Source organism: Lissotriton vulgaris, chromosome 10 (assembly GCF_964263255.1).
Source record: "Lissotriton vulgaris chromosome 10, aLisVul1.2, whole genome shotgun sequence".
Lineage (NCBI taxonomy): Eukaryota > Metazoa > Chordata > Amphibia > Caudata > Salamandridae > Lissotriton > Lissotriton vulgaris.
The window spans coordinates 546426540-546445358 of NC_141698.1; the positions used below are offsets into that span (position 1 = coordinate 546426540).

An 18819-nucleotide genomic window follows, 5' to 3' on the forward strand; every position below is an offset into this window, starting at 1 on the left:
AGAGATTGCTTTGGAGTCCCATGTCTCGATGTCGAAGGCCGGGAGGGTGACGTCGACGGAGGAGTCCTCGATGTCGAGCGCCTATGACTGGATGCCGAAGGAGGATGCTGGGTCGCTGAATGCCCTCGACTGGAATGTCTCTACGTCGAGCGTCGATGGAGACGCCGACGGAGGATGCCTCGACGTCGCCGATGAAACGGCGACGGAGGGTGCCTCGACGTCAACCGTTGATGATGAGACAGCGACAGAGGGTGCCTCGACGTCGATCGTCGATGATGAGACAGCGACGGAGGGTGCCTCGCGTTGATCCCCGATGACCAGGCGACGGCGGATGGTGCCTCGACGTCGAGCGTCGATGATGGGACGCCGACGGAGGATGCCTCGACATCGAACGCCGGTGACTAGGTGTCGACGGAGGCTTCGGCGTCGAAGACTAGACCTGAGGCTTCGACGACGGAGGTCTCAACGTCGATCTTCTACGCTTCAACGTCGACCTCTCCCTTGACGCTGCACGTCGCCCGGTTGACGGCAGCGGAGTTACCTTGACTCTCGACCCTGAAGTCTTCACCGTCGAGGAGAGTTGACTCGTCATCGTCGTCGGTGGAACCTTCGACGCCGATCCCGACGCCGAAGGAGAGCAAACCGGGACATCTCTCGACGTCGACCACGGCCTCCGCTTTTTCTGTCTCTTTGGAGACCTACCTCTCTCAGAAAGCCCATAAATCCTGATTTTTTCTCTGTCCTTGAGAGTTCTACTTGACAAGGACTTGCAGTGATCACAGCTTTCTGGAGAATTAGAGTCAGGAAGACAGAGGATACACACAGGATGTGTATCAGTCTTAGCTTTCTTCTTCCCAGAGGAAGAGCAGGGATCAAAAAGCAAAGGAATTTTTGAGCAAAAGTTTACCTTTTTTGAGCCCAAAAAAGGCAGCACTAGCTCTTTAAGGCTAAAAGCCGTCGAGTGAAGACAAAAATTGAAGGAAGACACCAAGTATTTTTGACAGAAAGTCAAAAAAAGGGGGGAGCTGTTTAACCAGGGTCCTGACTGAAAGAGCCGGAAAGAACAACTGACCTAACTGTCACCCCTGAGGCATGATGGGAAGCCTCGGGTCATGGCTGCCTTAAAGGCACGGTGCCAGTTTTTAACTGAAAATGCTTTCACATTCTGTGTTATTCACTTTTCAATGCAACTTATGGCTGACAATGTCTTTTATGAGCAATTTGCAGAATTTATGGGTGTTTTTACTCATTAAAACACAAAGTTCAAGGACTATTTGACCTAATGTGTTTTTGTTAGGTCTCGCCTGTCGATGCGCATGCGCATCGAGCAAGGCGAGAGTATTGCGAGTTATCCACTCTTTATCCACACTGCAAGGAATCGTGGCGATTCCTTGCAGTGCCCGTGACTTTTAAGGTCAATGCGCATGCGCATTAAGCTTATGCGCATGCGCATTGACCTTAAAAGTCACGGGCGCGTGCATGTCCGTCTTTGTTTACCCGCTCCGCCCCCTCCCGCCGTGTCGCCTTGCCTACTCTCTTCCACAGCCTCCCCCAGCTCCGCCCCCTCACTACTTGATTGCACGGCCGCTAGGCCGTGCCTCCCCTACTCTCCTCCCCCCTCCTCCTCTCCTCCCCTGCCTGCCTGCCGTGTCGCACCTCTCCCCTCTCCGCCCCCTCCCCCGTTCCGCCCCCTCCCCTTCCCGCCGTGTCGCATTTCTCCTCCCCCCTCCCCTCTCTTCCCTCCGGCTTGTTTGTTTATTTGACCCGCTCCGCCCCCTCCCCTTCCCGCCGTGTCGCATTTCTCCTCCCCCCTCCCCTCTCTTCCCTCCGGCTTCTTTTTTTGTTTATTTTACCCGCCGTGTCTCCGATCCTTTCGCTTGTTTTTTTTAGATTGCATTCTTGATTGGCGCCAGCAGAGAGGTGTAATCTAATCTGGGCAACGTCCGGCTGTGGCACCGGCGTATTATCTCTGGCCTCACTTCCTAGCGTCCGTGTGTGCTCACTGTTCAGCTCTGGTACACGGGGGCCCGAGCAGCGGTCCGCACCACGTCCTCTGCTGTGCTCTGTTAGTAAGGGGATCCTCCCCAAAGTGTGTACTCGCTGCCTCTGCCCCTCCCCAAGTGTCGAGGCTGCTGAGTCCAGTCCAAAGGCGCCACGATTTCTCTCCGGCCTGTAAGCTCCCTCATGCAACTCAGGTGAGCCATGACCTTCGGTCATCTAGCCCGGTGGCCTCACATGCTGCCATTCGCTCCAAGATAGCAGAACGGGGATTAGACAGAGGCGGAGGTGCAACACAATAGGACTGCACTGCACCAGGCTACCATCCTGGGAGAGCCAGCCTGAAGCAGGACGTCGCCGCCAGTGCGCTCCTTCGTTGGATATGGCCACCGCTGGGTCTGCTCAGGCTGTTTTGCCGCTGCATAGAGTTTTCTCGCCAGATGCCAGCAGTCAGTCCCTCACCCTCAACCCCTCACCCTCAACCCCTCAACCCCAACCCCTCAACCCCAACCCCTCACCCTCAACCCCTCACCCTCAACCCCTCACCCTCAACCCCTCACCCTCAACCCCTCACCCTCAACCCCTCACCCTCAACCCCTCACCCTCAACCCCTCACCCTCACTCACCCTCAACCCCTCACCCTCACTCACCCTCACTCACCCTCAACCCCTCACCCTCACTCACCCTCACTCACCCTCAACCCCTCACCTCACTCACCCTCACTCACCCTCACTCACCCTCACTCACCCTCACTCACCCCCACTCACCCCCACTCACCCACACTCACCCCCACTCACCCACACTCACCCCCACTCACCCACACTCACCCCCACTCACCCACCCTCACTCACCCTCACTCACCCTCACTCACCCTCACTCACCCTCACTCACCCACCCTCACTCACCCCCACTCACCCTCACTCACCCACCCTCACCCACCCTCACTCACCCTCACTCACCCTCACTCACCCTCACTCACCCTCAACCCCTCACTCACTCACCCTCAACCCCTCACTCACTCACCCTCACTCACCCTCACTCACCCTCAACCCCTCACTCACCCTCACTCACCCTCACTCACCCTCACTCACCCTCAACCCCTCACCTCACTCACCCTCACTCACCCTCACTCACCCTCAACCCCTCACCTCACTCACCCTCACTCACCCTCACTCACCTTCACTCACCCTCACTCACCCTCACTCACCCTCACTCACCCTCACTCACCCTCACTCACCCTCAACCCCTCACCCTCACTCACCCTCACCCTCACTCACCCTCAACCCCTCACCTCACTCACCCTCAACCCCTCACCCACCCTCAACCCCTCACCCACCCTCAACCCCTCACCCTCACTCACCCTCAACCCCTCACCCTAACTCACCCTCACCCTCACTCACCCTCAACCCCTCACTCACCCTCTCACCCTCAACCCCTCAACATCAACCCCTCACCCTCACTCACCCTCACCCTCACTCACCCTCACCCTCACCCACCCTCACTCACCCTCACCCTCACCCACCCTCACCCTCACTCACCCTCACTCACCCTCACTCACTCTCACCCTCACTCACCCTCACTCACCCTCACTCTCACTCACCCTCACTCACCCTCACTCACCCTCACTCACCCTCACTCTCACTCACCCTCAACCCCTCACCCTCACTCACCCTCACTCACCCTCACCCTCACTCACCCTCACCCTCACTCACTCTCACCCTCACTCACCCTCACTCTCACTCACCCTCACTCACCCTCACTCACCCTCAACCCCTCACCCTCACTCACTCACCCTCACCCTCACTCACCCTCAACCCCTCACCTCACTCACCCTCAACCCCTCACCCACCCTCAACCCCTCACCCTCACTCACCCTTCAACCCCTCACCCTCACTCACCCTCAACCCCTCACCCTAACTCACCCTCACCCTCACTCACCCTCAACCCCTCACTCACCCTCTCACCCTCAACCCCTCAACATCAACCCCTCACCCTCACTCACCCTCACCCTCACTCACCCTCACTCACCCTCACCCTCACCCACCCTCACTCACCCTCACTCACCCTCACCCTCACTCACCCTCACCCACCCTCACCCTCACCCACCCTCACTCACCCTCACCCTCACTCACCCTCACCCTCACTCACCCTCACCCTCACTCACCCTCACTCTCACTCACCCTCACTCACCCTCACTCTCACTCACCCTCAACCCCTCACCCTCACTCACCCTCAACCTCTCACTCACCCTCACTCACCCTCACCCACCCTCACCCTCACTCACCCTCACTCACCCTCACTCACCCTCAACCCCTCACCCTCACACAGTGCAATAGGTCTCGGAGCATTTGAGTTAGAGCTTTTAGAAATGTTTATGGCTTTTTTTTTAATTCTTTAGCATTGGCTACAGGAAACAAAAATGTTAAAGATTTACAAAAAAACCCATAAACAATTCTAAAAGCACTAACTCTAATGCTGCGAGACCTATTGCATTTCCAATGCTTGTTTCCTTTCTAATTGCTATACATATACAAGTGTTTACATTGTCTAGCCTTGGTTTTGGAGCTGCATTGGTGTGAGAAAAATGATATATGTATTTACATATATTTGGAATGAGACATATGTGTTTTTTACATATATCTTTTTATACTGTTTCCGGGGTCCCGCACATGGGCGGGAATATTCAGTGCTTATGACTATTGATGAGGATCCCCTGGAAGAGAAAGTGCCCCTTTTTAAGGTGAGCCCGTTGGGTATTGCACCGCCGACCCAACGAGGAGCAGCCCATATGATGAAGCATGACACCTGAAAAGGTGTGTGAGGGCATTAGAATCCAACAAATGGATTTCCACATATAGACCCTATGTGGTCAGTCAAACCTTGCAATCACACACAACACAAGGCAATGAAACCTTCAACAAATGGTGCAACAAATAACTCAAACACATCAGCTACCGTCTTGTACGCCAGCGGCGCAAATCATTGTCTGAAGAGGGCAAAACTTGCTGCAAGATATATATTTTTTTAATTATCACTCAAACCAATCACAGGAGCCATAAAGACTTTCATTGCAAAACAGCATTACAGACGTTAACATCAAATCCAAGGAAACCTTTAATATCCTTCCTGAGCATGCCAACTAAGACGAGAAGCCTGTGTGGATCTAAATAGCAATATGAATATCTTCTGGAGTTTTTCAAACGCATAATACGCAAGTTTATGTCCAGTTCCCCAGGCACCTCTGGATATTATCTCATCACAATGCTTTCAATACTGCCTCCATTCATACCGTTCAAACGCTGCGAGCCTGCTGAGACGCTCAGCTTGGCTGACAGCGGTATAGAAGCATCCGACTTGTGCTCAGCTGCGTGCCTTAAACAACGCCGTCCCGCTCGCTCATCAGATAATTACAGGTACATACCCTCAGCAGGATCCTCAAAAGTACACAGAATAAAAACATCTCTTCCATGACAGTCATACTGAGTTCAGACCTGCAAGGTTCACCAAAGTAGCTAGAGCTAACATAGTGGACAAAGATGAGAAAACAGCTATCTTGCTCACAAATCAATCCTTAGTGCATGTCACTAATGGAAAGGCTAGACACGTGGGCAGGAATAGAGGGCTCTATACTATCCTGGGTAAAACTGTTATTCTTCAAACATAGTGAAAAGGTCAGTATAAGCGCAACTAATGGTTCACTCACATCATACACTGTGGCACGCCCCAAAGTTCATTCCTCTTTTGCCTCTAATTCAACATCTACATAAACCTCTCGGCATGCTTTCTTGAACAGGACCAAGTAAATTTCCAAATGTATGTACTTCAACGACACCCAGAATAATTTTAGACAAGTAACACAATCTTCATTACCTTATACGTGGACAATCTTCCACAGGATGAGAGACCGTCTTGTCCATGAATGGAAACTAGAATGAGATCATTGTAATCTTAGAAAGCAAGACCATCTTGTCTCACAGCCCTTTATCGGGGAACTTGGGATACTCTTTGACTCAGAAATGCAATTCATTCTGCAATCAATGTAGTGATCAAAGGGATCCATTCCCAACTCTCCCTGCTCTGTAAAAGACTCATACTACTACGCCAACCCGACCACTGAATGGAACAGACTAGAGCACTTGACATGTCCTGCTTGATTGCTGTAACATCATTTATACTGGCCTCCCTAAAATGCTAATAATCAGGCTAACAAGATAACAAAATCGGGCAACTGGGAGGGCATAACCACGAATACTCCTAATCCACTTCCCTGGACAGACCACTTTTTAGTCCCTTTTGAAATTAACACGGAAAGCAAGCGTGCCCCCCAATTGAGTGGCAATAATAGCTACCCTTACCGCAAATGGAAAAAATTTTCACAACACATTTTTAACGAGACGCTAAGCTTAGGTGGGATGCCGGGAGGCTCAGATAGTGAAAGTGCAAATCTAAACCTAGATACCCGAATCCTTGATGCCCTGAATAAGGTAGCCCCTTTATCCACGGCCAAAAAAGGAAATAGAGCTAAGAGATCGGCACCATGGTACAATATGGATCTGCAGTCGGTCAGATCAGAGTGCAAAAAGCTAGAAAGATTGTGGCGCAAGGATAAGAATGACTGCACTAAACTTCAATACAGAACAGCCCAGAGAAGTTATCAAAAACAGGTCAGAGCTGCTAAAGCAACCTTCTATGGAAACAGAATTAGCGAGGCAGACTGCTCATCTAGAGAACTCTTCAAAATATATAAAGAAATCTCAGTCGTCTCACTCTCCAATTCTCCGGAAGCTGATTCTGTCATGGAATGTAACAAGGTGGCAGAATACTTTGCCAACAAGGTTAAGAAAATATACAGCTCTTTCTCCACACATCCTGTGGCTGGAGAAACCTTCACTGAACTGAAGGAACTAGAGTTGGCAAATTCAAAACCGAGGTTAGAATGCTTTACCTTACCACCCAGTAAAGAACTTGCAACCATCTGTACTAGCATAAAATCGGGCTCTCCACGTGACCCCGCTCCTCCAAAGGTCTTGGGCGCAAGTATAGCTACTTTAGAACCATACATCCGCCATGTCCTTGCAACATCCTTTGACTCCCAGACCCTGCCAAGAAACTGGAAAAAGGCAATTGTACTACCTATCAGGAAAAAACCCAATGTTAGTCTTAATGTCCTGGAGAACCTACGACCTATTTCTCTGCTACCCTATACAGCTAAAATTGCAGAGAAAATTGCAAATGTGCAATTGATAGCATTTGCGGAGAAGAACAATCTCCTACACCCCTCACAATCAGGGTTCCGAAGAGGCTTCTCTACTGAGACGGCCCTATTAAGAGCCACCGAAACTCTACGTCAAGGAGCTGACGCAGGCCTGACCATGGCACTGGTCATGCTAGACCTTAGCGCAGCGTTCGACACTGTAGCACATATCACCTTGCTACAGTGTCTGAACAGAGGAGGTGTGACTGATAGAGCACTCGGTTGGCTTAAATCGTTTCTGACAGGCAGAAGCTTTCAGGTTCAACGTGGCTCTTTCCAGTCTGAATAGTGGGTATTGGAACAGGGGGTGCCACAGGGCTCTGCCTTAAGTCCTACCCTTTTTAACCTATATATGGCCCCCCTGGCTGAGTTAGTTCAATCGTTCGGCGTAGAGATTGTATCCTACGCCGACGATACACAGCTCTTACTCACCCTCACTCAAACGCCGGCTACTGAAGCTAATAACTTCAGAGCCTGTATGCAAGCACTGGCCACTTGGATGGACTCGCACTGCCTTAAACTAAACGGATCCAAGACAGAAGTCCTGGTGGTTGGTGGTGATCAACGGCTCTGGACATGTGATTGGTGGCCAAGCTGTTTAGGCGATATGCCTAGACCATGTACTGAAGCCCAAAATTTTGGGATATGGATGGATCCCACACTCTCTTATGAGACACACATCAACCGTCTAGTAGGCAAGTGCTTTGGAGTCCTAAAGACTCAACAAAACCCTAGATCTCCTTCCTTTGGAGGCCCGGCGCACTATGACCCAGGCACTGATAACGTCACGCCTCGATTATGGAAATGTTCTTTTCCTGGGAGCTTCTTGTAAAAGCATTGGAAGACTCCAGATATTGCAAAATGCTGCAGCCCGCCTAGTGTTTAGACTCCCTCGAAGAGCCAACTCTAAAACCACCCTGGATGCCCTCCACTGGCTTCCAGTGAAAAAAAGAATACAGTACAAAGCACTCCTAATATGTCATCAGATCATCTGGAATAAAGCCCCCAGCTATCTGACAGGTCTGGTTACCAGGTATGAACCACGCAGATCACTTAGATCTAGCGGTATGGGCACGCTTATGACCTACCGCTATAGGAGAGAAAAAATGGGAGGTCGGTCTTTCAGAGTGGCGGCTGTAATAGCATGGAATAAACTTCCCAGCCATCTCCGCCTGGAGCCTTCAGAAACCATTTTCCGACGGCAACTTAAAACTCATCTGTTCTCCTTATAGCCTATTTAATTGCCCCTTGCCTCGTACTGTCTTCTCCCCCTTATGAGTTTCTCGCCTCTTCTTTTAGCGCGGGGACACGCCGAGATGGCGTACTATTTTCCATGCGCTCTATAAATGTCTTTATTATTATTATTATAGCTAGAAAGTGCCTTAACATGTGTAAGCGGGAGCACATGAAATCTCTAAACAGACTTTCAGTCGAAGGCAGGATAAAAGTCAAGGATCTCTGCACCGTCCATTGAGCCTACTGGCAAAAGGGCCAAATGCTTTGCAAAACCTACCTCCAAACTACAGCGCAGCCAGCAACCTCCATTTATTAGCCGCCACCTTGATCCAGGAAGAGTTGTACAAATTAATGAATATCAAAGGCAGGTGTGTCGGGGAGGACAGTGTCCAAGACACTGGAATGCCGTTAAGCTCCTCAGCTAGGTCCACGCTGTATGATAGGTGCTTCAGGAAACTCCTGAAATGGAGATATTCAGAAGTGGCTTTTCAAGTAACCTTCCAAGCTCCCAGGGTACCAATCTTCAATACAAACTAGGGGCATCTGCCCAAACCTATTGGACACTGTCAACTCCTCCATTCTTTCTCAATCAATATTATGCCACTTTCCCCTCTTGCATACTCAAGTAATCGACAGGCTACAGGTAGCACACTACAAAGCTCTGTAATAATAATTGAGCAAGGTAAGGAGGTGGAGCGATGACTTCAAACTTTCTGACTCCGAGCCTTGTAGATCTGTGATATTTCTTTTAGCAGAACCAAAGTAATTTGGGATCCTCTTGCAGGAAGTTATCAATATGGGTGATTACTAGAGCTTGAACCGTTGTCCGGAAGGGGCCTGCATTTAGTTCCTTAATATTGTGCACAAAGGTGGAACTAACAATGATTCGGTTTCATTATGCTGAAAATAATGTATCCTTTGAGGGAGAAAAAATAGTCCAGCGTGAAGTCAACTGATTTTTCTAAAGGGACCTCTGGCCTAGTGAGATGGGTTCTCCGCCTGTCTCTAAAAAGGCAGTAAAAAGCCTTGGGGTCATTATTGATGAGGAGCTTTCGTTTAAGCAGCAAGTAGGCGCCATTACGTCGGCAACCTTCTACCAACAGCTGCGCATAAAAAAAGATAAGGAAATTGCTCACTAGGGAGGCTCTGATCCAGGTAATAATAGCCCTAGTCACATCCAGAATTGACTATTCCAACTCTCTCTATTAGGGCCTCCCTAAAATCCTTCTGCGCAGACCCCAGCTAATTCAAAATCAGGCCGCCAGACTGATATGCTATCTGCCCAAAAATGGCCATATTGCGTACGTAATGAAGGGCCCTCACTGGCTGCCAGTTGAGCAGAGAAACGGGTTCAAGGTGTGCTACATGGCCTTTAAGGCCCTGAATCTGAACTGTCCTGCCTTCATGAAGTCACTGATCAACAAGTCTTGTCCTACCAGACAACTGAGATCAAGCCACCTACATTACTTGGTGGTCTCACCATGTAAAAAACCACTAACGGGAGGTTGTATGTTCTCCATTATTGCTCCGTGAATCTGGAACACTTTGCCAGTGGACCTTAGGTCCACGGCAAACTACACCAGATTCAGACAACTTGTGAAAACTTGGCTGTTCAAACAGGCTTACCAATAATCAGGGACTTAGGCTGTATTAGCATTCCAGCGCCAAGAGACATGGATTGGTGAACGTGCGCTTTAGAAATACTCAGTAACATAACATAACATGTTGGTGAGATTCCATGGAATGTACGCAGACATTCACCGACACACTTATACTTACCTGGAGGATTCCTACTTCTCCATCCTGTAATGTCCGCTCTAATGGTTCTTTACGGTGCTTTCCTTTGTATGCGGACGTATTAAGCATCTTCAAATCAGAAATGTATATTTTCCACTCATTATATTCCATTCCCTCTTCAGTTTTATTTGTTTTTGTTTGCAGTACTTTGATTTGGTATAATTCCTTGGTTATTGTACTGTTACCTTTCTACCCTGATCATTTTGTCCTTTTGTTGTAAAGCGCTCTATCGCCTTGGGATCATGCTTACACTACATAACACCTCACACTATAAAAAGTCTTCCTATAAAATAGTGGGTGACAAGGTCAGAAAATGTCAACCTTTTAAAGTCACAAATTCTATTTAGTGTCTCTCGCAAAGCAAAATCATTCTTTTGATTAAATGCTTTTGTATTGTTCAATTTGACAATAAACCAATGTATTCAAACAAATCACTACCATGTCACAAAGAGCAAAAAGTACTTAAAATGCCATCCAATGAATGCCTACTTTTAGGCAGGGTCTTTTAGGCAGGGTCTCCTTCAACATCATGCTTCCAAGGGCTCACAAAGATTGACTACCTCCAACCGAGGGTCCCTAAATCCACAGCATGACTCGCAGGCTGCAGGAGCTAGACTGAGACTTGAAGCGATGCTGGACCACTGCCTTGACACATAAACTTGGGTGGGTTGAGCTTGGTGGTTGTGTGTTACTACATGTCCTGACACTACACCCCTACACTACATTGCCTGATAGACAGTGGATGCGATTTAAAAGGGCTGCACCTGACCACCCATCAGCCCCTTTTCGCCTCTCTTAAGCAATGTCCAAAATCACTCCCAGTGCCTTATATAAATAGAGAGTCATTGCCAAGCCCTTATTTGCCACTTCGCAGACATTTCCTTTATTCGTTTTGAAAGAATGACTGTCAGACAAACAAAGCATGCACATTTTTAGCTGTGATTATGCAACAATGAGAGTTTAAGGTGATATGTCCCTATCATTGAGTGTCAATTTCACCTTTGTTCTCCTATCCTAGTTTCCTGTGGTTCATTCAAAAGTTGTCCTTTGTTTCTGCAGACGTGCCTGGGCACGAATGAACTTCGGTGCGGGGAGATAATTCAGTCCCGCGCTAATCCCTCACATTGATGGCAGACATTTTGTTAATACCTCTGCTGTGTAAGAAAGGTGACCTCTTTTTAGGGTTCATATGGTGTGACTTCGAAAGACACTGAGTGTAGGTGATGGGTCTAGTGACACAACTGCATACTGAGGAACCAGGAGACTCAAGTTTCGGCTTATCCTGTCGGCCAAATTGCTGATTCCTAGATAGGTCACTATGCGTCGGTTGTATGTCACTTATTCGCTTCACCACTACACAAATATTTTTGTACAGTTTATGTTTTGCATGTTTCAGGAGAAATACCCCACACCTGACCCCAATTTCCTCTTCTTATCTTGCTCTTTTTGCAATTCCTCTTCCTGATCACTTTCCTTCCTTATCTCCATGCATCTACTACTCTCTTTCTATCACTCTTCTTCCTCCTCTGCCACCCTTACCTCTGCGTGGTCACCACTAAATGGTTCATCCTATGAGCGGAGTGTAGAATTTGCAGGACTGTGAGAGTATACACATCCGAGTGTGACCAAAGAAAGGATCAGAATGAACAAGGACCAGAGGACGTGGCTTTAAGGTTAGTGTAGGTGAGCAAATACTACCTCGATTTCAAAAGAACCACTTCATGGCTATACAACTGGAATGAAAGCAGGCACTGGTGTTACTTTGGCCTACAAAAGAACACTCCTTCTGCTGCCAAGAGTGGAATGATGGAGTAAAGCATCTAGTGTAGTTGGACACCACAGGATTCATGATCACAGTTGTGGTCAGCTGTGGGGAGGAATAAGAAAATGGGAAGTGGACAGAAGCTTTTCCCGATGACCAGGAGAACCCTCTCCGTGCCCTACTCACCAGCGTAATCAGAAGTGTTAGCATTTAAAAGAAGCAGTAAAGAGTTCACATGTCCGGCTGTAGTATTCATGGTGATTTCCTCAAAGTGAGAAGGGACACCATCAGAAGGACAATACATCAGGCACAACACCTGAAGCCTAATGAAACTTTTAGCAGTTTGAGTAAAAGGACATATTTTGAAGCATTAGTCTTCTTCATGCTCACATAAAGCAGGAAACCAAACATTAACCTTTCCATCCTTGCCTCAGAAAGCACCATCAATGTATGACAGCCTCCTTTAGAGCTGGGGATTGAATCAACTACTTACATTAGCATCTCCATCTCCTGAGTCATAGCTCTGCTTCTGGCAGTCCAAAACTGGCTTCTCAGGTGTCTGGCGTGAGGTGACGCCCAGCTTCAGTCTCCGAGATGGGTTCAGGCTCACCTTCTGGATCTGATAAACAACATGTAAGACTTCAGTGGTGTGCCCACAAGCGGTGAAAGCCTACCTGGGCTACTGCCTGGCATTTGTTGATGTGACTAATTACATTGCTCGGTTGCTTGGAGCTAATACAGTCCAAACAGTTTAGTGGATGACTGTACAAGCACCAGAGTATTTGAAGACAGAGTGAAAGTCACAGAGATTCAGATGGAGAAGCAAAATCCATGCAAAGAAATTTATCAGCACAGTTGTACCTTTGGCAATTGGTTTATAAAGAGATCTGTATACATGGGTGTGTCTTTGGTGAGACAGCTGTACGCATGACTGGATTGGTGGCATAGCTTTACAAGCAGCAGTGAGATCAAACCATGGGCGTACATGATAGGGCAGTGGGTTGGTGCCACACTCACACACAATAATGGATTTTGTTGTAGAACTGCACACCTTTTAATATGTTGGGGGCACTGCCATACCAAGCAGTGGCTATGGCGGTTCGGCTGCATGGATTCATGTGGGTTTAGGATACAATTATACACATGACAGCGGCTTTGGTGTCCCAGCTGTACACAGGGCTGTGGTCTGAAGAGGTGCTCAAAATTTCTCTTGACTTATAATATGCCCCAGAACTGTACACGATGAATTGAGTCTATGAATCAGAGGCCATCACTGGAATATCCCTCCATCTTAGATTTTGAGAAGTTACCTTGCATGTGACCGTTGTTTCCTAATGGACCCCCTACTGGAGCCAATCAGCTTCAATAGTTAGCTTCAAGTAAGCACAGTATTTGGATTTACTGTTACTGACTTCACCTCAGTTTATTCTGCCTACGGTTTAGAAACAATAACTGAAAGTTCTGGCAAACACTAGATAGCGGTTAGCTTGGGTTTAGTGCAAAGGTCTTGCCTGTGACAGTGAGCTTGGAAGCATAACTGAACATTTAGTAGTATGACTGGATCTGCAGCTGTATATTTGCCAGTGGGTCTCTAAACAGAATGTACAGGTCATTGGGTTTGATGGATGAGCTGTAATGGTGGAAGAAGGTGCGGTAGAAGAGCTGTCACGTGGAAGTGGGATGGGGTCATGGTTGTCGATACAGAAATGAGCTTGGAAGATGCTCTATGTAGGTAGATTACTTCTGCTGTAGTGTTTTAGATACGGCTTTAGACTGACAAGCACAGAGAGATGGAACACATGCCTTGGAAATAAAGGAGAGCACAAGTAGAATTTGAGCCATAAAATTCAAATGGAAGAACCACAGATGGGTCAAAGTCAGAAATTCCAGAAAGCAGTGTTGAATTATTGGTGCAGGAACCATGAGAACAGTGAAGTACCAAGGAAAGAGGCCAGAAAAGATGTAACAATTAGGGGCAACTGGAAATAGAGAGGATACGCAGGCACTTAGTTGTCGATCACCTAGCATAGGCGATGATGTGGATGATCGGGTTGCGCACATAAGTTTACCTGTTCATTACTTCCTGCCCACCACTCAGAGGCTTTCATGGGTGCAATATTCCCAGGGGTCTCTGGAAACAGATCTTCGTGGAACTCCTTCATCGACTGATGGATGGAAAAAGAAAAACATAAGGAAGAAATGTATCAATCCACGTTTTGGTATAGTAGATGATGCCTGCCTCCCAACCCTACTACGCCTAAATCCAACCCAATAACAAAGATGGAGTAAAATAAAAGAAATAATGAATAATAAAGGACTCAAAGCGTCAGCGTTACATCTCTCACAGGGACCCCCTCAGACCTTGGAGCCACTTGCCAGGAACACTAGTTATGCAGTTAGATGTTGGTCGTAAATTCAGTGGCTTGCTTAACTCCACCATCAAACGAGGGTCCCTGAACAATCTTCAAGACTATAAAAACCAGAGGGTTAAGGACATCGACCCAAGGGATTATCTGTAATCAGACACTTGTGAAGTTACTTAGAACCCCACATGCCTTGTGATTTAATATTCTCCTATTACAACACTGATACTAATAGAATGCATTCAGTCAATCCAACTCCTGAAGTGCTGACTAGGTGAGAATGTCCTCAGCCTAGTAGTGGCTGCTATGGGCAGTAGTGGTAAGGCGAGGGCTGGTGGGGAAGGGGAGGCAGGGGGGGGTTAAGAAAAAAAGAACATTTCACTTACCTGTCAGCCACCACTTCTCCTTCATCCTCTTCTGTCGACACAGGAAGCAGACTCCCCTAGCCAATCACGACGTTGCAGTCACCAGCATGACAGCAGCATTGTGACTAATCTGAGCACCGTGGTTCGGTGCTCAGACAGATAGTGGGAGCCTGTGCATGTTCCCCATCCAGGCTGTACAATAAAGCCAGTGGAGAACATGCAAAGTGCGCATGACTTATTGACCTAGACAGCCGGCCAAACCATCATGCGCACTTAGAAAGTGCTCCCCTCTGCCCTGTGGGTAGCCCCGCCCTGCACCTTCAGAGCCTACTGAAAAATAAAATGATAATACCATGGTGTTATTATCATTTAGGTTTCCTGTGGGGCGACGCTCCTCCACCTTAGCGGAGGAGCAGCCGCTGCCTCAGCCAATCACACATCATCAGATGCAGTGAACAAAGTCCTCAAAAAATGCCAATCCCACGCCCTCGCCACGGAAGTGAAATGCTGATCATTGTGAGGAAACATTCTACCAATCTCTCATCCATGAGTTAGGATACTGGTGTCCGCGAGATTACCGCTGCGCCGCAAACAAACCTTGGGCCTGAGAGTGCCACAGAGAGACGAGTAAATCCGGAAGACGAACAAACTGTCAGAGATAGAGGAGCGAGCGCAGTCGAGGGCTTAATGTAGTACTTTTTGTACAAAATATTCAAGTCTGAACAATGAGAGGCTTGTGTTGTGAAGTCAAGAGCACAGACACGACCTGTGAATAAAAATGATTGGCAGCACCTCCAGGAGTTTTCTAGTTTCCCTGACGCCCCCTTCTTGGCCACAAGCCATCCTTGAGTTACGGTAGCCACAGACTTCCGGAAACCTCAAAGTACTTGGAGTTGTGGTTAAATGGCAAACTATTTATGAGCTATTCTCTTTCGTGGTCTACAGAAAAAGAATGAATTAAAGGGCATTTAGAAAGTTGCCTGTTTTCAGATCCCATTCCCAGCTACCTCTGGGTAATTAATGCCCTAGTTTCAGGAAGGTGCTGATTCCCTTTACTAATAAAAGCTTGATACTCTTCCAAAATTGCCCATACAATCAGCACGTTGAAGTACATGATCAATTTTACTTTCAAACCGAAGTCTGGACAAACTTATGCACACAAGGCATTAGTGCTTGGTTCGCGCCTGAATGAGGTATTAAGTTGTTTCTGTGCAGGTTAATTTTTTTAATGCATCGTTGCTTCTACAACTGCATTGTGTTCGCCAGTTCCTGCTGGACAATGCTCTCACCCCAGCCTGAATTGATTTGGACTTTCGATAAATGTGTGATGTTTAAAGGTTCTGTTGGCACCCCACATGACAAGGTTTCAGACTAAGCCTTTGTCACCACACGTGTGAAGTTATTTATTTATTTATAAAGTTTTATATAGCGCTAGCTAGACCCTATGGTTATAATGTCAGAAGTGTGGGCATGGGGTCAAAGTTTGGCACACTATGAAGCCAGCTGTGCCATCTTACCATTTTGTTTGACTTTTTAGCTTGCTCTCTTGTTATCCCACAGTGCACTGGACTTCAGTGCGCCCACGGGAGCTGCCACACGTGTTTTTGTGTTGCTCCCAAACTGAGCTCAAGTGCAGCCTCGCCCGCTAAAGAAAGCTCGTATGGCCACTTCGCCTGGCTATGAGGAGACCAATGGTTGGTGGCATCTGAGATTCTAATGGTGGGATCAGGACTTTGTACCTGTATTCCAGGTAGATATGTCTAGCAACACGCTCCAGCATATCACTTTCAGCCCCCTCAGGTTGCCTTCTTTATTACTGCCTGCAATGTACATACTGTGTTCTGTGCTTGCACGTATAAGCACTGTCCATTGAGACAGTGCAAGGTATGAAACGTTCCCTCTGCAAGGACACATTGCAAGCAGAACAATATGGTGGATCCCTGTGCCAGGTAAAGCCATTATTGCTTCTTCTATGGTTTCGGTTCCTTTGCAGTTTCATCCTTGCCTTGTTTCTGTCTGTAATATAAAATCAGTCCTGAGGCCTGCTGGAACATAAAAGACTCAGCTAAACCAGTTTGACTACCTGGGCATCTGCTTCCCGACTCAGCAAAATCAGTTTCACTGCCTGGTTTGTCAGCTCTGCCTGGAGCTTGCTTCTCCCTTTGTGTTCTACTGAAGATTGTCTGAAAATCACACTCACCCTATTCAAATAGTCTACACACAAATTCCCTTGATCAGTTGGTGCCTCAACTTCCCATTGTTTGTGAACGTCTGGGAAGAAGTCCTGCGAGGTGAATTGTACTTTGGTTGGCTGAGGTTATAATTTTCAAACCTGTTCCTCATCTCGATTGGGCATGTGCCCACCATTCTTAAAAGACACTAGCCCCAAACCAGTATGTTGCGTTTGTCTGCTTCTTTGGCAGAAGCTCTGCTGCACCAGCATAGAGGGCCATCTGTTTTTGCCAAGTCTGGGAACAAGACAAGTGATCAGGTGGACACCCAGCTGTTGTGACTTGGCTTGGAAGAAGCTGTACTGCAGGCTGAGCAGAGAGAATTAGAATCATATTCAGGAGAAGAAGCCTGAATGGAGTGCTTCTTAAGAACCGGACTTTCCCATGATCCACGTGAACTCAATATCCTAACAGGCCAGAACCAAAGGGAAGCTCATTATCAAAGGTGGTGGAGGACCCACAGAGAACTTTCTAGAACAATCTGTAAGATGAGCATGCATCTTCCGCGCCCCCCATCCTTGCCATCCCTGACTTGATGTTATCCTCCTTAGATGTATTTTTTTTTTTTTTTTTTTTTTGAAAAACCTTTATTGACCAAAATAGTACACCGCTATTCAGCCATACATCCCGGAGGCCAGGCAGCATTGAAGTGGCATATAAGTCATGTACAAAACAGCACATAGGATTAATCAGGTTTAATTTTATAATAGAGAACTACTAAATAAACTTAGAGGAGTAGGGCCCCAAGAGGCCACTAAAGAACCAGGTGCCGAAGCACCAATAGGTAAGGAACAGAGAAAGAAAGAGAGAAATGGCCGAGGACAGCGCAGACCTAACGTAAGGGCACTTTTGGGGGGGGGGTCAGGGGCCCCACATCCAGATCAGCACAAGATGTAACACGATGAGCTGGGGGGGGGTAAACGGTACAGGATGTCACAACCAGAAGTACGGGAAGGGTAGTTCTCTAAGGGGAGGGTGAGGCGTCCACCTCAGGCTCAAGCGGGGGTTCACACAAGTCACCCCGATAAGAGTTCCAGGCTCCCCACACGGCCCTCCACATTTTCGGCTTGCCCCTGGTAACATACACCGTCTTCTCTCGCACCATACACCAGTCCATACTTTCCATCCAACGACTGAGGGACGGGGGAGCAGGCGCGCCCCACTTCTGGGCAATGTCCCTCTTGGCCACCATATTCCCCAAAGTCACCCACCGGGTTTGGGCCACACTGTAGTCATTCGGGCACCACACGTTGAGGAGGCAACGTCGCGCCTCAGCTGGCAGGGCCACGCCCGTCACCTCCTCCATCACCTCATGCACACGCATCCAGTACCGGGCCACACCGGGACACTCCCAGATAATGTGTAGGAAGGTGGCGAGTGAACCGCAACCCCGCCGACACAGGCCATCCGTAGAAAGCCCCATGTGGATGAGCCTGGGGCCGGTAACATACACCCTGTGGAGAATTTTCAGCTGGACCAAGCGGAACCGCGCCGATATTGCCACCTCCCTGGGGGACGAAGCCGCCGACTGCCATTCCTCGTCATCCATCTCTATACCATCATTCACCCAGTGCGTCCGCAATCGCTCAAGCAAATCCACCCTCACGTTGATCAGCTTCTTATAAGTCAGGGAAATGGCGCCGTCTGGCATGTGGCCGTCCAGCACCCGATCCTCCAGGGGCGAAGACTCGGGGATGGCTTCGCCGTTTGCGACGTGAGGGGAGAGGGCATGGCTTAGCTGGGCGTGCCGGAAAAATTCCGTCGGCGCCAGCTGGTACTCCTGTTGCAGCGAAGCAAATGTTTTAATGCCGCC

General features: G+C 48.3%; 1 protein-coding gene across 2 annotated transcripts in view; it reads right to left on the minus strand.

Moving 5' to 3' along the window:
• LOC147688502 (coronin-7-like) overlaps positions 1-18819 on the minus strand; it is a 1252182-nt gene that overhangs the window by 362656 nt on the left and 870707 nt on the right. For both annotated transcript variants that reach the window (XM_086941395.1, XM_086941394.1), the window contains exons 13-14: positions 14117-14212; positions 12541-12666 (exon numbers count right to left, since the gene is read on the minus strand). In XM_086941395.1, the coding sequence (XP_086797521.1) occupies positions 12541-12666; positions 14117-14212 (222 nt within the window). The remainder of the gene's footprint in view (positions 1-12540; positions 12667-14116; positions 14213-18819) is intronic.